Source organism: Chlamydotis macqueenii, chromosome 1, assembly GCF_036417535.1.
Source record: "Chlamydotis macqueenii isolate bChlMac1 chromosome 1, bChlMac1.mat, whole genome shotgun sequence".
In the NCBI taxonomy this organism is placed as follows: Eukaryota; Metazoa; Chordata; class Aves; order Otidiformes; family Otididae; genus Chlamydotis; species Chlamydotis macqueenii.
This window is the reverse complement of record NC_141556.1, coordinates 194,566,587-194,587,187: the sequence shown is the minus strand read 5'-3', so window position 1 is coordinate 194,587,187 and position 20,601 is coordinate 194,566,587. Positions and strand designations below refer to the sequence as shown.

Below are 20,601 nucleotides of genomic sequence, written 5' to 3'. Positions count from 1 at the left end.
CATTTTCTACAGGGGTGACTTTCTTGTAGGGAGAAAGAAAACAATTAACTCCATAACCAAAGGAATTTTAAAAAAAAATAAAATTAAGGGAGTCCTGTGAGGATTCCAGTAGCTCTGTTGGAGAATGCTGCTTTCACCAGGTGGCAGGAGGCTGCCAGTTACACGCTGCCACTACAAAGCCCTTGTAGGTGTAGCTGTCACACTATGTCACCTTTTGTTTGCAGATTATTCATATTTTCTTACACTTTTTTTAAGGTAGTAAGATTTTGTTTAACTTCAATATTCGAATGATCCTTTTGCCCCATTTGTCTTCTGTTGTTATGAAGTTTATTACTTCATGCTTTTTTGCTCAGCCTCAGGAATTTATAGCCCATCGCTGCAGCTGAAGTGCCAGTGAGAAGGTGAGTAGGCTATGTGTTACTTTAGCTTTGATAACTTTTCCAAAGAATGGTTTGCTTTCTGTTTTCTAACCTTTTAGAATTAAGGCAATTTTAGCTTATTATGAACAGGTTATTATTATGTTTAGAAGCTTCTACAAACTAGAAAAGCTCCTGGGATCATTTTACTTTTCTCTGAGTGTAGATCTGCCCCCACCAGGATATCAGGTTAATTCTGTTGAACACTCGCATGGAAAACTTGGAATACGTATTCCTGTCCTGAACAGGTCAATAGCTGAACAGCCAAAAGGTATTTTACTTCTTCGTTCAGCTGATGTTTCACAGACTGATGGCTCTTTTTCCTTTTTTTTTTTTTTTTTTCCCCCCCTTCAATGCAGGTGTCACTCTACGGCGTGTGCTTGGGCAGCAGCAGGACAGCAGCTTTCTAGAACGTGTAATTGCTTCCAAAATCCAGTTCTGATTAGAGGCTGATGTATATCTCCTGGGCAAGAAATCCCTTGCTGGCTCTGTGTATTTAATGTGGCACATTGTGGTAACCAAATATGCTTCAGAGGTGATGATCCCAGTCACAAAAGCAAGCTAGGATGATGATGTTTTGATCAGACGCTATGGTGCAGTAAAAAGGGAAAGAAACATAGACTTGACAAATACTCAGACTATTTATTGAATGAAACTTCAAATTCTGAAAAATAACACGCCCTCTTAATAAGAGAAGAAGGGGGTAGGTTCTCATGGGAGGAAAAAAACCAATTGTGACAGGCAGCTTGAGTAGACCGGCAGTTGAGTGAAACCTTGAGGGGAAAAAAATATGCACAAACGGTGTGTGGGTAGCTAAAGCCTATCTATTAAATCCATGGTTACGTACCTAAGTAGAAGCTACTCTAAACTGAAAAAAACCACCAAAACCCTCTAATCCTGTTAACAGTGTTAGTATTTCTGGGCTATTTGGACTATTTTTATTTCTTTATCAACATACATGTAAAGGAATTGAACCTTTAAGCATAAACACTTCTGCTGCTGTTCTGTCCAGGGATAAGGTAAGGTACGTGTGATAAAGGAGTCCTGACTGGAAAAAAGTCTGCCTTTCAAAAAAAAGGCTTGGAATGGGTGGGCCCAAAACCTAAATGGATGCAATGGCAGCAAGCAGTTAGGCCAGCATGGCCCTAGTCCTTGGTAGTGTGGGGACATCCCTCCATCTCTGCTGGAGATGGGTGGAGGAGTGACAGTGTGCGTGCCTGTATCTTACAAGCACGTCACCTTTGTTTTGTGCAGCTCTTGGCGCAGCTCTCCAGCGTGGTGCCTCCTTTATCCTGAACAGTAGCACAAAAGGCAGCTACGGGGGTTCTGATTTAGCACCAGGCCGGGCAAAGTGAACCAACAGAAATGACGGTGGAAGGAGCAGGCTAACCTTAATGCCACAGAAATGAGTCCTAGCAATGCATGTTACATCAGTTTCAAATGGGAACAGTCATCTCTTCTTTGCCCTTTTATTTTGGCTGCTAAGGGAGCTGGTGGCTGTCTGCAGGAGCTCACTGCAGCTACCGTCGCTGTTACCCCCACGGTAGCAGTATGATGTTTAAACTACAAGAATAGCTTTCAGCGAGCAGGCAGGTGATTCGCATACCTCCAGCAGCCAAACCAGAAGCCAGCCTTGTCCCTGGGGGCAAGACCTGCTCTGGCCATTAGCTAAGCTTGTGCAGTACAGGCCACGAGGGCAAAGCTCCTACTTGGTCCCACAGTAGCAAAGTGAAGTTGATGCTAAGCTTTGCTCCGAGAGTGAAGAGGGAAGGCTTTTCACGTTGTTTATGTTGGCTTCCGGCATGGCTATGCTCTGCCAGTGCCAGCAGCAACCTGCTGCTTGTATCAGAGATGTGCAGAAGTGACTGCAACCGCAGGGAGGCTGTGGCGGCTCATCCAGGTTGCCCTGTGCAGAGCAAGAATCGCTATGCTGAAGGTATAGGTCTAATGCAATGCCTATTAACTTAAATCTATACTGTATTAGTAACAATATTTAGCTAGAAATGCTTTTCTGAGCAATTTGTCACTATACACTTCAGAAGTGTCACCTTCCTCGTCACCTCTCCCTGTGCTTTATTTCTCGTGCCGTAGCGGCCCGTCCAGCTCTCATTTGTTGCTCTGCCGCAGTGATACCCACACTGCTGTGCTAATGGGGTTTTGCCAGGCTTCAGAGCTGCTGAGAGGCACTGGGGCAAAAGGGATACTTTGCGTAAGGTGGTGGGCTCAGGAAGGTGGATGGTGATAGCATTCCAGCAGTGACAGAAATAGTAACATTAAAAACCAGACACTGTTGCGGAGGTGGATGTATCATTTAAAGTTAGCCCTGAGAATGGAGGGGGAGTGGGGTTAAATGCAAAACCTCATTAAGGTGGTGGATGCCTCATCCCTGGAACATTCAAGGCCTGGTTGGACGGGGCTCTGGGCAACCTGATCTGGTTGGAGATGTCCCTGTTCCTTGCAGGGGGGTTGGACTGGATGACCTTTAAAGGTCCTTTCCAACCCAAACTACTCTGTGATTGCTAGGTTGTATCATCTTGAAGGTAAGTCACATTTGATCTATAGTATTGATGTAAAGTAAAATAGCAATGATGCAAGCAGATACAGTCTTTAACTTCTTTTGTAAGCAGTATAAAAAAATGTCCTGATCTAGACAATACTCTCATCAATATTGTTAATTTTCTGCACCAAGTTGCTGCTTCTTGCTCATCTGCGCTAATAATCCCTACATAAAATTGAAAACTGCAAATTAAATTGTAGTTTAAGTCCCGTTGAACCGTACCAAGAGGAGAAGCAGTTTTTTCTTGTCTGGAGCTCACTAATCTTACTACACAGACAGCAATCTGGGCTACAGCTGCACAGCGGTGCTGCTTTCACTATATTGTGCGTAAATCCTTGTGCTCTGGCATTAATTCTGTTTCTCTTCCTGGATTGGATAAAACAGTTATGCTTTATGCTGTGCAGCGTAAACTGGAGTGTGAATGTAGCAAGTTCCTGTGCTTTGGGGTTTTTGTTTTTTTTCAATTGAAATAACTTTATAATAATGATGCCTTGTCAAATTGGCCAGTCTCACTGGGAGGGCAGGCTGTGGAAAGATGGATGTAGTCCACAATAAGTAATTCTTCCTCTCTCTTTGTCTGAGGAGGGGGAAAAAAGCTAAAATTCTTTTCAGCTTTTAAAGAAACAGCCTCCTTCTTAACCTGTTGCAGTGTTGCCCCTGTGAATTTGGAGGGAGATGTCCCCCAGCTCTTACTGATACTCTCAGCTGGTCACCTCACACCCCACCCCCCCCACCCCCCCCCCCCCCGCCTGTGTCCCTTAACCCCTTTATCGAGACCGCGGGGCACTTTGGAGCCAGCTGACGGAGGTGTCCGTGTTGGCTGTGATAATGCGGTGCCAGCACTGATGTCTGGTGTCACTTCTGTGTACACCGAGACAGCCAGTACTGATAGCAGAAGCTGAATCTTTGCGTATTAACGTGCCCGGTGCCGGTGCAGCTGCCACAGATTCACAGCCCAACCCTTAAGGAGCGTGCGAACCTAGTCTCGTTTCATTCCAGGTTATTTTACAGTCCTTTGACTCTTTCTGAGAGGTTTTTTTTTTTTTTTTTTTTCCCTTGCGTCATCTTGTTCTAATTATTTTCCAGGAAATGAGAGCCAATAAAAGAAAAGCCTTTCTGCTATGAATACATGTGTATTTTAAAATGTAGATATTAAATACATTCCCTAAGCGGAAATAAAAACCAGTCTGGTTTATGCAAGTAATACCACGATCGGAGTAGCAGCGCGGGCCTTTAAATGCACTGATGGTGTTTAAATAACATTTACCACAGGTATAGCTCCACTGGTGTAAAAGGTAGCTAATAACCGGGGCAGGAAGAGAAGGAAACGCTACAAAGTTAAGCTCATATATTCTGGTAACCATCCTCACCTGGGAAATGGCGTTGGTATAACCTGTCAGTAAGGACCGCACTCTTGGTTACAGCGGTTCTCCGTACGAAACCCATAGCAATGGTGTTTTAGCAACGCTACCCTTCCCACAAACTTCACACGGGGGCAGCAAGGCATTGCTCTGTCAGCGGAAAATACGGTTTTACCCAAGAAGCAACTTTGCCAGGATAAAGGTAGAAGATGTGGGGATTTCTGACTCCAAGGTGATTTGTTTATAAGTTTTTTTTTTTTTTTAAAAAAAAAAAACAAGCAGCAAAACAGGTTGTTTTTTTTTTTTTTTTTTTTTTAAAGTAACTAAACCCCTACATACTCAGCTTGGCTCTCAGACAGGAATTGATTCCATTATTTTATATTACCAGGAAGAAGAATCTCTCCTGATGAAGTGTTAAGCTGCAATATGTAAGTGTACAAACTACAATAAAATCCAGCTCTTGCGGTAAGCGTGGCCTGGCTTTTACGTGCCAAGTGATCTAAACGATAGTACCGTGATGATGAACGCTAGCTATTCCCTGGGAGAAGGGTGAGAGAAGACTTCAAGTTAGGAGTTTTGATTTACAGTCCTGATTTGTGACATTGTGGGCACAACTGCAGAGCCAAAGTAATTCCTGAATCCAGATTTTCAAGGTTTCTGATGAGGTTGCAAAATTGTTTGACAGTGATGATGTAACGGCAGATATGCTAGCTAAATATAACGAGAAGGTATGCAAATACCTATTTGGCATCCAGGGCTGGGCAATGAAAAGCAGGTAATCGCGCTTGTACCCAAGTACCAAGAATGAAACTGAATACCCCAAAGGGGAAGAGAAGACAGCATCCATCCACCCTCAAAAGTTTATCTCCAGTGGGCTGAAAGGAAAAGGGGATGGGAGTTGCTGCCAGTCTTGTGTCCCTTTTACAGTCAAGGGAATGTGGCGAGTGGCAGAGCACGGGTTGGAAATACGAGAGGGAAAGCAAAACATCCCGAACGGCAAGAGCCACTTACGCACCCACGGAGGCTGAGGGCAGCTTGGACAGCTGTGTCGTAGGGTTTTCCTTTTCCTAGCTCTAAAAAGGCTCCAACCAAAACACACAGAGATACAGAATAAGGTGATGGGTCTGCTTTATCTTGGAGAATTTGTAAGATGGACACCCAAGGGGGAGGGAGAGAAACTGCTGCTGCTTACTTATTATTGCTACAGCTTCCTCTCATTTGCCCTTTCTCTTCTTCCCTTCCTGTCCAGTACACGCTGGCTTGGCCAGCGCCGACAAATGTTTGCGGTTCCTCACTGTGACCCGTTCAGCAGCTCAGGCTCGAGGTGAGGCGTCTTTGCTTTCCCCGTGTTGAACTGGGAGCTGTTAAGGACAAAAGGTTGGCTGCTTCTGTATTATCCCACTTTCCGTGCCTTTCCTATTTCTAAGAGGTTTTTTTTGTTTGCTTTTTTTGTTTGTTTTGTTTTGGTTTTTGTTCATTTAACATGGAAGCAGTTGTGTTAGCAAGGAGCTTTAGCAAATGAGGCCTGCAAACCGAAGGAAAGCAAAGCACACTTTTTTTAAAACTCCCATCTGTAGATGGACTGCAGTACCAAGCCAGCTAAAATGCCTTTGTTACACTAAGGACACATAAGGATCAGCTTGTAAAGACAGCTAGGGAAAAAAAAAAAATCTTTGCTGATTAGCCTGTCGCTAACTACATTCAAAAGCATTTTGCAAAGTGCCAAATGTCCCAAGTTTTACGAAAGCTCAGTGAGGTGTGCTGTCGTCTCTGGTTTGACTCACACAAGTCAAGGCAAATTCTGAGCTTGAATACATGAAGTACCTGTTCTGGATAATAGCTGCCAGGGATCTGGTGCTGGTATTTTGTTGTGATCAAAGCTCCTAATTGGGAATACGTGTGTGGTAGGCAGAAAAAAAAGTAGACTGGCTTCTAACAGGCTGCTGTTGAAAGAGATCCAACTGACTGAGCATCAGTGGCGCCATCGACTCGAAGGATGGGGCTGGGAAAGCGTTTTTCTTGCTGTGTGTAAAAGAATCAAGAAGCTACTTTTCTTATTATGAAACTATCTGACTTAAAGAAAGTGATCTTACAGGAAGAGCTCTGTGAATGATGGCATTTAACAACTGAGAGGCGCTTCTGGTCTTGACTCCTGCCCCAGACAGTCCCCTTCCCTTGCCAGGCCTCCCTGCGGACCCACAGCACTGGGGCCTCTTGGGCGATCGGTGCTCTGGGTGCTGCGAGCTGACTGTACCGAAATCTGTCAGCGATGGCAACCTGTCCATGGTGTGCCCCTCACACCAGACCAAGCAGGCTAGAGCCGACAGCTTTGGGCAGCTGCTCATCAATGTTTTCAGATGGAACATCCTGCACTCCATCATTCAAATCCCTGCAAGTTTCTTCTCGCCCATCCAGCTGGGGCACAGTGGGCGATGCAGAACCCGTCCCGCTGCAATCCTGCTTTTCATCTTGATAACAGCAAGCTTTCCCAAAGATTGGCTGCTCCAGGTTACTCATCCTCTGCGGGGTAAGGGGCGAGGTGTGTGGGTGCCACCTCTGTGCCCTGCCTGCCCAGTGGGGTGGCTCTGGCTGGGGGGTGAGCTAGGAAACGGACACGGCTGGGAAATAACTGGCTGGGAGCAGTGGCCAACGCCGTTACCTCTGCCGTGACTTGACCAGAATGCGCTGCTCTGGACTAACGCCACTCTGAAAGGCTCGGAGCGCGTGAAAAGTGTGAAAATAAAAGAGAAGGATGAAAATGGAGAGGAAAGGACGGCTATGACAGGGATGAAAGAAATAAACACAACTTTGCAGTCGCCTTCCTTGTAGTGAAATGACTTTGCAGCAGGATTGAAAAGCAGTGGCAGTTATCACAGCTACCCTTTTCCTGCCTTTTTACTAAAATAAGCTTTTTTTTTTCTTTTCTTTTTTTTTTTTTACATGATCACGTCTGTTGGAAGCACAAGTTTTGGTGGGCAATATGCGAGCTGATGTTTAGGGAGAAAGAAAACCCAAACTTTCTGGACGCTTCAGCAGCCCGCACGTGTTCGGAAGAGCATCCCAGCGCCTTTCCCCGCGCCGCCACCGACGGCGAGGCAGCCGGGAGGCAAAGGCACCGCGCGTATTCGGAGCGAACGAGCGTCGGCTGGCGGCGTGGGCCCGACTACCGCCCCCCGCGGGGGTCGGATGGCCGCTTTTTTTAGGGGGGGTGGAGCAGGGAATGGGTTTCGGGCGGGGTGGGGGTAACGCCCGTCGGACGCGTGCACAGCGAGGCTCAGCTGCGGCGCCGCGGGCTCCGCTTCTCCCCTCGGCGGCGGGCAGGGGGCGCGGGGCCGCCCCGTCGGGCAGGGGCGGGGCGGGCGCATGCGCGCTAGGACATCACCGCTGCCTATAAGGGCGGGGCGCGGCGGTCCCCCCGCCCCCCCGTTATCGGAGCCGGCGGTGCTGGACGGGGCGCACGGCGGCGGCTGGGCGCCCCCCGGGCGGGCGGAGGCTCGCACCCCCACCCGCCTGCCCTCGCCCATGGGCGCGGGCCGGCCCGGCGCGGCGGGGAGGCCGTAGCGAGTAGCGGGGCGCCGCCCGACCGGTCCTGACCGCCGGCGGCTCCGCACCCCGCGGGCCAACCCCGGGCATGCGGCGGCGGCAGGACCCGCGGCCAGACTCCCCGCAGCGCGGCGGCTGCACGCCCCGGGGGGCCGGGCGGTGCGGCCCCGGCGCGGGGGGGCTCTGACCGAGCTCCCGCCCCCCACCGCAGCCCCGTCGGCGCCATGCGGGGCGGGCGGTGCTGGCTGCTGCTGGCGGCGCTGGGCTGGATGCTGCCGGCGGGGGCCGCGGCCAGCGGCGAGTACTGCCACGGCTGGCTGGACGGGCAGGGCGGCTGGCGGGACGGCTTCCAGTGCCCCGAACGCTTCGACGGCGGCGACGCCACCATCTGCTGCGGCAGCTGCGCCCTCCGCTACTGCTGCTCCAGCGCCGAGGCCCGCCTGGACCAGGGCGCCTGCGACAACGACCGGCGGCTGGGCGGCGGCGAGCCGGGCCGCCCCGGCAAGGACGGCCCCGACGGCGCGGCAGGTGAGGCGGCCCCGGCCCCGCGGTTCCCCCCTGAGGGTCCGCCATGGGTGCAGGGCGAACTTCTGGGACGCTCCTTCCCCTTGTCGCCGGCTCTCCCGGCCAGGGAGTCGTGGGGTGGAATGGGTGGGGGCGTGAGGGAGCAGCCGAGCCCTTTCGCGGCCGCTAAACGGGGAAAAGAATCCAGGTTCGCTGCGTGTCCCCCCTCGCTCCCCGTTAGCTGGAAGGCGAGCCCTGCCTGCTTGAAAACTGGGTGACACCGCTTTCCGACAGCCTGGGACAAGCTGTCTGTCGTGTGCGGCTCTGCCACCGCTCCGAGGCGGCTCCTCAGCCCCCCTTGTGCTCACAGTTAAAAAGGGAAGAAAAAAACCCCAGACAGCCCATATCAGCAACAAAGAAGTAACGTGACATTTCAGAACGACTTCTGGCTGGTCCCCGGTCTAATTGTCTGCGTTCTTCCAGCTCAGATGCCCCCCTCCACCAGCTTAGGAGTGTTTTTTACAAGATTGAATGTCAAGGATAAACTCGAGTCTTTCTACTACTGTTTCAAAAAACAAAACCTCGCTGGCTTCCCAGCACCTCCGCTGCCGTCCCCGCGTGCTGAGCGCGCCAGAAGTAGCCTGAAGTGATGTTATAATTGGGACAGATTTACTCGGAAAACTTGTGCGTTGCCGTCTGTAGCAAGTGCGTGCACCTGCTTGAGAGCTACCCGAGCACTGGGCGCAGAATTTGAGACAATTTTTTTTGCAAGCCTTTTGTTTGAAAAGTGTAAAAAAATTACAGAAGAAATGGGAGAAATGTGGCCTTTTGGTCGATAACTTGATATCATCAGGAGGTATTCTGATTTGAGTGGACACTTTGCAGTTCCAAGAACAAGGCATTTTTCTGAACAATTGGCATTTACTGCTCAGCAGGTTTGGGAGCTGCTGCGCTGTGCTGGCACGGGCTGACTGATAGGAGGGGCAGCTGTGTTCCCTGTGCCCAGCGCACGTCCCTAGCAGCGGCTGCGTTGGCCCCGGTCACGCAGGGATCCACAGCCCTGCCTGAGTCTCGGGGCTGCCAGGTTTTGGTGGAAATGGTGAAGCCCAGGCGCATTGTCCAGAGCATTCGCAGGCGCTGAAGGGAGGCACCTTCCCCTTGTTATCCCTGGATATATCCGTGCAGATTTCTTACTGAGGCAGAGAAAGCCGCCTTTTCTCCAGGAGCGTAGAGCGACCGGAGCCCAGGTCATTCAAGAATGGTGTTCACCATCCACTTTGTTGGGCTCCCAATCCCACTGCTGGAGCATCCATCGCCTGTACCACCCCTCACCCACCTGTGTTCCTCCTGCCCTGCTGTCCCTTCTCACCTTATAAGGAGGGGTGCTGGTAGCGAAGCTTTGGAGCGTGGTGCTGTCGCCCCACCACCCGCCCTGTGGTTTCTCCCCAAACCCAGAGCAGCCGGACACTCACCCTGGTGCTGCAGGGTGGCAGAGCCCCTGTAACGCCTGCTCAACTGTCCGCCTGTCCCCAGGGGTGACAGCGGCCGGAGAGGGCTGGGTGATGGGGAGGGTTGCAATGCAGCACTGGGGTTTGACTGCCCCGTGCTCCCGAGCCTTGAGCAGGGATCCTGCCCACAAAGTATCTCCCCACGACGCTGTTCAAACCTGGCATTCTCTGGCCTGATTTTTCCAGTGGGGTATATTGGAAGCAAGATCGGTGCCCTGTGGACATCCGGTGGTGGATGTGGACTAGATTGCCATCAGGAGGAGCAAGCTGGCCTCCCTCGAGGCGTGAGCTGTGCGCTTTCCTTCCTGCTCATAACTTGAAAGATGCTTTTGGGAACTTCGGCTGTTGGCTTCAGCAGCCCTTTTCATCCTCCCTGTGTAAAAAGCTTGACTGCATGTGCAGCTTTTAGTGCATTGACCCATGCTAAAGGGAGGGGGGCTCAGCGGGGGCTCAGCGGGACGGGACCTTCTGCAAGAACTGCTGAGCTTGGTCCTTGTCCCCCAGTGATGATGTTTTCCTTGCTGTTGCAGTGCCCATCTACGTGCCGTTCCTTATCGTTGGATCTGTATTCGTCGCCTTCATCATCTTGGGGTCACTGGTGGCAGCTTGCTGCTGCAGATGCCTGCGGCCCAAACAGGAGCCCCAGCAGAGCCGAGCCCCTGGGGGCACCCGCCTGATGGAGACCATCCCCATGATCCCAAGTGCCAGCACCTCCCGGGGCTCCTCCTCCCGCCAGTCGAGCACGGCCGCCAGCTCCAGCTCCAGTGCCAACTCGGGGGCCAGAGCCCCCCCGACCAGGTCCCAGACCAACTGCTGTTTGCCGGAAGGGACAATGAATAACGTCTACGTCAACATGCCAACGAACTTCTCGGTGCTGAACTGCCAGCAGGCTACCCAGATCGTGCCGCACCAGGGCCAGTACCTGCACCCCCAGTACGTGGGCTACGCTGTGCAGCACGACTCAATGCCCCTGACCCCAGTGCCCCCCTTCCTTGACGGTTTGCAGAGCGGCTACAGGCAGATCCAGTCTCCCTACCCGCACGCCAGCAGCGAGCAGAAGATGTACCCAGCTGTGACTGTGTAGCGCTGACACCTTCCTCCCCCTCCCCACCCGGCAGATTTTAATATCTGAACTGAACGGAGGAGAAATACTTCCTCGGAACAAAGCTCCCAGAACATCACTTGTAAATAATTTTAAAGGCTCATGCATGTCAGACGGTGTTTATAAACCATTTATTTTCATCGGGGTCCGTTGCCAGAAACTGTAGGATGATCTCTCTGAATTAACGCTGCCAGATACGCTCTCATTCCAGCGCGTGATTTACAGCGGCGAAGGATTACGCTGAAAATGCATATGCATTTCACATCACTGTACTTGCGAGATAAATGCCGGAGCCGTTAAGTGCCCTTCAGGTATGACATGGTCAGAAGTATCTGCCTGATTAATTCCTAGGAAAGAGTTTTGTTACACTGTACAAGCCCGCAGTACTTAAGAAATCTCTTTTCTCCTCTCCCAGTTCCTTCATGACGTTTCCTGTTGCTTTGCACACAAATCACAGCCGCGAGCCGAACTGTGCAATCTCTGCGTGCCGGGTGCTGGTACTGGCCCCCGCCAGTTTCTTACGCACCCCTGGTTCAGGGTGCAATGCCAAGCAAGGCTTAGTCTTGCAAAGACCAGTTTTCTTTGTCCGCGGTATTGTGAATTATTCGGCTCTTCCTTCCGGTGCACTTGAAACCCTTCTTGATTTGGTTTTGCCTCAAGATCAGGACCCAGTAGTGGTTTGCACAGACTTTCTCTTTGTGAACTTTTAACGAGAAACAGGGTACGAGGTGCTTGCTCTGGCTGACGCTCAGCAGAGCTCTTGGTGCAGCTAACGGCATCTGAGCTGGAACTGCCGGTGCAGAGAAAGGTCGGATTGTGGCTCCGAACACGCCTGATTTAACCTCACTTCCCATGAAACAGTAAACCCGTGCGAATGTGCACGAAGCTGTCAGCCCTAACCCCTGCTTGTGATTGAGTCTGATCATAAGAAAGTGGGCTTTGTCCTCCTGCCAGCCCACCCCCCCAGCCCTCCTCCATGGGGGTCGAGCAGAGCCGCCCCAACCTGGGGCTGGCACAGGTTTGAAACCCATCCCCTTTTTTTCTTTACCCATGGGGCTGGGGATGAGGGAGGCACAGCTGTATTTAAAAATAAGGAAAAAGGCCCAACCAAAGGATGAGGGTGCTTGCAGCTCCCCGTGATGCCATGGGGGTCAGGGAAGAGGCACAGTGCCAGGTGGGACGGGACACTTTTTGCTCTGGAGCTGCTGGCTCCGTCTTGCTTTGCTTCGTCTGGGGAAAAAGAAAATACCTCTCTGGGCTGAAGAGGCAGCAGCTTGCTGGGAATAATCAGATGGTGCTCATGGCAATATATCGCCCTGGATGCAACAAACTACTTAAGGCTGTGTTTGTGTCTTGAAAAAAAGTCGTCTGTGTGTTTCTATCCATTGGTTCTTCAGCTGAAGCGCAGCAAGAGAGGGCTGGGGGGGGCGTGTGCCAAAACCGGGCAATCACTGTAACCAGACCAGAGCCGATAAAAAGGTTTCTTATTGTCTGATACTGTATCAGTATGGAGCAATAACTGTGATTGATACTACTATTTTTTTTTTGTATGTCTGTTTTTAAATTACGTATCTGTGCGGAAGCGTTGCCAAAGCCGATGGTTTACTCGTAAACATGCCACACACACACACAGGCAGTCTGCAGCGGGCAGGAATGGTTTGACCACCAACACAGGAAAATGAATAGGTAATTTATCCCGGATCCGCTGTTCCTGGCTGCCCTCGCCCCATTCAGGGCCTGGGCAGGCAGATTGGCTTAGGAGACCCCGGCTTTGGCGAGGCAGCGTCCGGCTGCGGGAGGCATTGGGTGCCCGCTCTGCCCTGCCCGCGCAGCACCGTGCTGTGGGATTTTTCAAAGGCCCTCGCCTGCCCACGGGTCTCATGGAGCATTAGGTTCCTACCTTCCCAAATTTTGTTTGAGGCAAGTGAAGCAGCTCAGTCACGCTGACCTTGCAAAGCCGGGTCTGCATTAGGGGCCCAGATGCTGTAGGGCGCTGAGGGCTTTGGCAGGAGCTGGCGGTGGGATCCCGGAGCTGGCCCTGGGTGGGATCCAGTCTGTGGCTGCATGGCCCAAAGAGAAGCCCATCCCTGCACGCGTGAGCGTCCCCAGCTGCGCGCCAAGGCAGCTCCCGTCTCCCCCTGCCAGCGCGCTCTCTGCCTCGCACGCGCCCTGGCAAGGACACCTCCTCTGACCTATGAAATTCAGGTGAACCTCTTTGTATATTGTTTACTTGTTAAAAAAAAAAAAAATAAGTTAAATTTAATTCTGTAGAAATTTAATTTACAACTGAAGGCAGAGAAACCTGAGTTGTAATAAAAGGAAGTTTGTGAGATGTGGGGGTTTTTAATGTCATGTACAATAATGTAAAACCAATGTTACCATTTGCTATAGCTTTTAAATTTCTGAAAGGGCACTTGCTTTAAAGTGTTTCTTACAAATGAAGAAAAAAGCCTCCTTTGTTTCTTAATAAATATTTTATGGTGTGGCTTTGTTTTTGTTTGCTTTGTTATGGGTTTCTTTCTTCAGTCAATGCTCTACTTTTTGTCTACAAGAGCACATCTGACCACCGCAGTTCTCCAGACCCTGGGAAAAATTTTTTTTTTTTAATTTTAATTTTTTTTTTTTGGCTGTATTTTTAAAGAATAACAGTAAAAACAATTAACATGGCTGACTGTGCCCCAGCAGGGACAAGTCTGAGGGGGGCTTCTTCGAGGGGAAAGGGGAAGAGGGAGAGGGGCGGCTGGGGAGCCACAGGTGGAGGGGCAGAGCCCCTGGCCCCAACGTGCTCCCCCTTTCCAAATAATGCCAAATGCTTTGCAGCAAGTGGCAGTTTCAGTGGGATTCATGGTTACCAGTTAAGCATTTTGAGCGCATAACTCAGTAAATGGCTGCACTGTTCCCACTGCCCTCTACATAGGGTCCCTTCTCACTTGAGCAGACACCATCCCCATGAGACCAAAAAAAAAACCTCACCAAATGTGCCAGGGGCCTAATTCAGTCTGGGACAAGGCCGCTTTGCTTTCCTGGCATCTGCTGCCTTCTGCCACTGGCGATGCCAGCACCAGGGCTGCCAGGCCAAGCAGACAGGCGGCTGGGGAGCAGCAAGGGCACGGCTAGGAAATTGGGCCTTGTCGGCTCTACATGTTGAGGACTCAAATAAATAGGAAAGAACAGGCTGGGCAAACTGTAGCCTTGGTCAGTCTGTACATTGCGCATCGCAAAATACCACAGCTTCCTGCTGTCCGGGGAGGTGAAGGAGCAGAGCTGGAAGGAGAAAGCTGGGAAGGAAGGGGGTCAGCCATGGCTTAGAGCAGATGTGCTGAGGTGATGAGTACTTTGACCAATAGCTTCTGTGAAAACTGTGTAGTTAGAGGAGTAGGGTTTTTCCTTCTGTACATGACGACTACGGACAGGATGGGGAAAGAGAGTGTGGAAACTGTTGCTGATAAACGCTGACCAAGCACAAGTAGTGGTTATGAAAGATGTATTTATTTATTTATTTACCTTTTTTTTTTGTAGGCTACAGTGCTAGACCCAGGGTCTAGTTGGTTGTCAACCAGAAGGATACAGTAACTGGAACACCCTGGTAGCCCGGGGCTGAGCTCTGCCCAGGGACCAGGACGAGCACGGCTGCTGTTCTGTAGGGGCTCCTCTCTTCCCCTTTTAGTGATAATGCAAGAGCCTAAAATCTGAGCATTTAAAAAAAACAATCATGGCCACCCTTCTAAACCTGCTGCGTGGCTGGTAAATAGTTTTTTTTCAGCCTTGCATAGCTGTATGAAGCAATGGCAACACTCCTGCCATCGTTTCACCCACCCTGCAGCCCTGGCCACCTGCCCCGGTGGGGCTCTCCACAGCAGGTCACGCAGCTCACTGCGAGATGACGCACAGCTCCGGAAACCCACCCTCAGACGCAGCATGTCTTTTTTTGCTTGCTCAATTTCAGCCCATTATGCAGTCCTGTCTTCCCAGACTGCCCTAAACAATTCCTCCTTTTTTCCTGCTGTTTACACCCCCTTAAATTTATATTCTCGCTCCCTTGCAGTTTAAAGTGCATGAAGTCCTTTTTCCAGCGCCTGTTTCTGAGCAGACTGCTACCTATGATCGAAGGCGCTGAGGTGTTCACTACCGTACTGCGCCAGTGAGGCTGTGCCCCGAAAGCAGTGGTGGTGGGGAGAAGCCAGCAAGGCCCACGCAGGCTGGGCTGGCGCAGGTTCGCCCGTAGCGCACACCTGCGAGTGCCCTCCCATGGGGAACCATGGGCACAGAGGTGCCCCCAAGGCAGCCGTAGGCAACCCACTGGGCTCAGACCACGCTGACCCAAAGCTGTGCTGGTGGGTGCTCACAGCATGACAGGGGGCCTGGCTGACCCAAGGTGCACAAACCAGCGAGCCATGCAGGAAACCATCATCAGTGTCATGGCCCTCTCACACCACGCACAGGGAGAACCACTCTGAAATGTCTGGCCTATCAGCCAGGCACGGTCAGAGGACAAAGCCCATTCCTTCCCCCTTAGCAGGAGGTTTGTGTGCCCCCCCATACAGCTGTAACCAGCCATCACAGTGTTTATCCAGGGAAAGTGGAGCTTGGTGCAATTAGAGGCCATCACTTACACATGTCCCATAAGGCCCACAGGAGAGTGAGCTGGGGTTTGGGTCCCAGCTCAGCACATTAACCTCTCTTTCAAAATACGCAGTCTGCCGTGTTTTTTTGGGTCTTGCTGGAGCTCCTCTTTCCCCTCCAGATTTTCTGCTTTCCCATTCTTTTCCTCCCACTGAAGTTGTTACTAAATATTATTCCCCACATGTATTCCTTTGTATTTTTCCAAGCTGAATCTCATTTTATTGTTTCCTGCTCGTATTTCTTGCTTCTCTGTAGGTCCCTTTGTGTTATTTCGCTTTCCTCAGTGGGGTTTGCAACATTTTCCTGCCCTGGATCACTTGCAAATAGACTGAACAAGTTACTTGAGCCTGTGACATCATTTCTCTCCTTCCCCATCGACACTGGAGGCAGTTCAGTGAGACCCTGCCCTCCCTGGGGGCTCAGAGTGTCCCCTGTCCTTTAGTGAAGCATTTAATCCCTGTGACAGGACTGGCTTAATTTGTTCTTTATAACTGGAAAGTCTGGGCACACTGACCCCACTTGGCTCATGACCCTGCACCTCTCACCTTCTCCAGCTCCTCCACACTGGTTTGTTCACATTTTCCGAGGGCCTCGTGTCTTTTCCATCATCTCCTGCGCGCCCCTACGCCAGTCCTGTGCCCTGCAGGGACCTGGGCATCGCGCTGCCACAGCTGCTGAGCCAGACCTTTCACAGGGGCACCTGGGTTAATGAGCAGAGGCACAGCTTCATTAGAAGAACATGTGCCCATTTAACATCAAAGATGTCACCTTCCTAGTTTGCCAAATTCTGAGACCAAGGCAGCAAATGTTTCGCTAGGCATGGCTGAAAACTTGCTAGGTGTTGCAGAGGTCAAGTATCTGCTTACTCCCTGATTTTCATTAGAAGAGGGAAGAAAAACCTCTTTGGAGTGTAACGTGAATCACAGCTCTCAGATTGCAAGCACCTCCAGCATCGTACTGGCAGCTGGCTTTGTCAAAAGAAGGTTAATTTACTTTTTCTTAATGTGTATCAATTTTTGTGGTTATTTCTGATGAGACAAAACCACATGGGTAACAATTTAAACAGTCACCCTCTGCACTGGGCAAGGCGGCATGGGTACACCCAGCTGCTGAAGCAGCTCAGTGCGCAGTCTACCTTGGTTTGTCTTTGGCAATTAACCTAAAAATGAAAAAATAGGAAGGCCCCACTTTGGATTCTACTGGTGCTGCAAAGCCAGGGCAAGTGAACATCGTGTCAAACAGCAGTAATGACGCAGCACTAAAAGTTATCATCTATCTCCCTTCCAAGACTTTGAGCAACTTCCTTCATTCAGGTCTGGAAAGCACTTTGAAAGCTGTCGGGGACAGGCTGGCAGAGCATTTGATGCTGCTGGGCACAGAGTGAGCTCTGCTGGACCACAACCTCCCCACAGCTCGATTGCGCTGCAGCCACTCGCACCAGGGCGAGCCTGACCTGTTACATGGCGTCGCTTCTCTGAGATGAGGATGCCAGCATATTGTGCAGTCTCTGCTATGATTTATTACCTGAATGGCAAACATTGGCTTATGCAGCTCCTAATTCCCTCAATATTTGCTTTTGAGAGAAAAAACTCTATCGACTTCACACATCAGCCAGTCTATGTGTGATTGTAAATGTCTCGTTATGGGAAAAAAGTAATTCTCCGTTTACATCAGGACAAACCAAAAGCAACTGCTGTAAACCTACTGTGCAGTCAGAATCAGGTGCTCAGTTTAAAAGCTAAAATGCCACCTTCACTATGTATGGGTAAACGTGTATAGTCGTTATACCGGATTTAATTAACAGGGATGATCTAGGCACACAGTTCAAGCTCCAGTACCAGGTACATCCAAATGAACCGACGCCAGGACCACGTTACATTTTTCCAGCCAAAAGCCTGTATTAGTATGATTGCAGGCAGTTCCTTCCACAACGTGGACAAAGGAAGGGAGGAGATGGACCAGCACAGTTACAAAACCAGTGCATTATACAAACCCAACCCAACGGTCCCTTTCTTCCAGTCTTCTTTCTTCCGAGGGAGCGGGATGTGCTCCTTTTGCCTTACTGGTTACCAGCAAGTACCACCAGCTCCACAGCATCCATCCAGACCAACAAACTAGTCTTGTTTGTTTTTTCTGTGACAACTGTGCTGAATGTTTGTGATCAGGCTGTAGGTCAGTGCCAGCCAAGCCATCAGACAGAAGAGGACGTGAATGCTGAGGCTCCCAGGGACTTCACTGCAGGATTTAAGCACCAAAACACCTTGAAATCTTGCAGCTTCATCACTCAAGTGTCTGTTTCAGGTGACCCTCAGTGTCCCCACCACTCCAACAAAATGACAGCCTCAGGGGCTATGGAGAAGTGGGAAGTGGAGAGGGGAACCAGGACCACCTCTTTCACCATCACCCCACTGTCCATCAGATCAGTCAGTGCATGAAAAATGCAACATGAGCTCCCTCCTATCAAGCTTCCAACATGTCATGTGTCCTGGCTGAGCGTGGCCACTGTGGCAAGGTCTCACCAGCATGGTTCCCCATTCCTCCACCTTGGACACTGCCCACCCAACCATCTGCCCTAGAGCTCCCTACCTCAGTGTGGACAGCAAAAAAACAGCAGTGACTTTCAGTGATGTTTCAAGCTTTGTTTCTCTGCAGCCCTCTGTTTCTGCTGAGGAGGAAGCAGAAGGAAACCCACTGCTCCTTCCAGGTTTCTGAAGACCTGCTGCACCCCAAATGCTGGAGGATCTTGAAGAGGCACAGGGCTGTGCTGGAGGGAGGGCCAGTGCTAGGTGCCTGGGTACTGCTGCAGCAGCACTCTCAGAAAGGGATTATGTTTCTGAAATCTTCTTGCTTAACATTCCTCAACCGACCTTTCTCAGTTACACTTTTATTTTTTAATGCTCCCATTTCAGACTTGAGCATTAATCTATGGGTTTAGGGACTTAGATTTTCCTTTGGTCTGGTATGAGGCACCAAAGGCTGCCGGCAACGGACTTAACAGCTGCTCTGGCAAACATTTGGCTCTGGGACATGAGCACTAGATGCTCTCACAGCCTTGCCTGTCAAACTGCTAGAGGGGAAGTCCCCAAGGTGATTAGTCAACTAATATATCTAATAAGGGGTTTAAGCAGCAATCCATTATATTTAACAATTCTGAGAATCTTTTCCCTTTTAGTGCGCTGTACAAGAGACGATAGCGCAGGGAGCAGTTGGCTAAGCATCGAGTTCTCCCACCACCAAGCAAATAAAGATTATTCAAGTTTACCATCAATTTTACTTTGGCATAATTGATTGCCCAGATGTGCAAGAAGCTTTTACATCCAGCAAAGTTCCTTCTGCTATGCGCTTGCAGGCTGCACTGCTGCTGCGGAGGCCCAGGGAAGGAGCAGGCGTTCACCGCAGCACAACAGGGATAGCAAGCGATGAACTTGTGTTTTTAGTTCTCTGCAAAGAAAAGACAGGTACTAGGTCTGGCTTCTGAGATAAAAGTGTGTTGAAATGTGCTCCAACAATGACTCGTAAAGGGAAGAGGGGAAATTTGGCTTACACCTCCTTTTTGTTTCCTAATTTAAAAAAAATCCATAAGTATTTCGTTGTTTTAAAAAAGTCTCTCTATGCTCTTAAAAGTGGGTCTGTCGGCAACCTATAAGGAAAAAAAAAATTAATCAAGTTATAACACCCTAAGGAGGAAAAGTTTTAGCCAGACTCTATAAATATACATTTTGTTCCTGATAAAATCTGTTTAATTCCAGTATCTAATAACATTTGGACAAAAAGATCTCTTTGTTAAAGCTCGTACACTTTTACTTTCTATAAGGATCTCTCAGTGTGCATTCCTCATGGTCACCAAAAATCAAATAAGGCCAATCTTTTCTGCAAATTTAATTTCAGCCGTGACTTGAGTATCACTCCTGACTCGGTGCACACATGATGGTTTTGTTCAGGAAGGATGCTGCTGTTGCCTTCAGTTGGCTATGCCCTGAGGTCTTCACACCGAGGCTTGCCCAGCCAAGCTGCTGAGGCTCTCCAGTGTGCCAACCCCCAACTTCCCAGCAGGCCCAGCATGAGGGACAGGGTGGTTCACAGCTCAGCACAAAAAAATACTTGTTAAATGGAAAGAACATACTGTAACAGAGAGGATCACAGCACGTGTGCTCTGGAGCATGTGGATGCAGAGCTACTGGGGACATGAGAGCCTTTGTGGTGCTCCATGCTGGCGGTCTTGCTTGAGGCAAGTTAGCTTGGGAGGTACTTTTCCAAGTGAGGCAACACAAGCAAGCTCAGTAGCATCAGCCAAGCACCATCAGTGGAGACTGGACATGACATTCCTGATCAGGCAGAAGCAGGAATAGTTCAGAATAGTTTTGTGCTCAGAATAGTTTTGAGAAAGGCATCTCATGGTCTTCCATCACCTCACATCTTGATGCTCCATCAGACTGCTGTCCCCTTGCAAAAATAAGAATATGCAGGCCCAGCATTAAAAAAAGCCTCTTGCAAATTTAGCTGCAAGAAGGAAGGAAATGAGATTTTAGGGCTTAATTTTCCCCTGCTGTGTCTATGCGACTTAGCTGGGACAAAAAACTTACAAGGTTTATTTTGGTAAAGCCCTGGTGAGATCAACTGTCTCAGTTGTAGGAAAGTATCTGTCCATCTAGTTTATATCAAAAGATTGTTTTCCCCCCAGAGATATTATTCAAAAACCAGGTACCTCCTGTAAGCTCACCAGTATCATTCTTATTTGGCCATAACAGTCTTGTGTTTGGGGCCTGGTTTGAGACCCACTAAAGGAACCCAAGCCTTTTCCCTGGGACTATCAGAAGCAGGCCCTTAAAACACACCCAAAAGATAATGAAAAAAAACAAAAAATAATCCACTCACCAGTTTTGCAGGCTAAATCTTAAATGCATTTAACATCGAACTCTTGCTGCAAAACTCGCTGGGTGTCAGGGGTGGGAGGGGGGATAATATAAACAAGCCTCAGTCCATTGGA

The 20,601-nt window shown here is 50.0% G+C and overlaps 1 protein-coding gene across 2 annotated transcripts; it reads left to right on the top strand.

Moving 5' to 3' along the window:
* The first annotated feature begins 8,100 nt into the window (after positions 1–8,100).
* SHISA2 (shisa family member 2) lies at positions 8,101–13,476 on the top strand. Of its 2 annotated transcripts, XR_015257485.1 has the most exons (3): positions 8,101–8,405; positions 10,420–11,302; positions 11,407–13,476. XR_015257485.1 is itself a non-coding variant. In XM_086739503.1 (2 exons), exons 1-2 carry the CDS (start codon positions 8,102–8,104, stop codon positions 10,971–10,973), a joined length of 858 nt encoding a protein of 285 aa, XP_086595629.1. In that variant the 5' UTR covers position 8,101; the 3' UTR covers positions 10,974–13,476. The 2 variants fall into 2 exon arrangements, 1 of the variants encoding a protein (XP_086595629.1); XM_086739503.1 differs by having other exon boundaries at positions 10,420–13,476.
* Positions 13,477–20,601: the final 7,125 nt, after the last annotated feature.

What these genes read in the sequence shown, in the direction of transcription:
- SHISA2 (XM_086739503.1), top strand. Translation starts at nt 8,102, where the DNA reads ATGCGGGGCGGGCGGTGCTGGCTGCTGCTGGCGGCGCTGGGCTGGATG. An exon ending in CGGCCCCGACGGCGCGGCAG is followed by an intron (nt 8,406 to 10,419) that starts GTGAGGCGGCCC and finishes TTGCTGTTGCAG; the next exon opens with TGCCCATCTACGTGCCGTTC.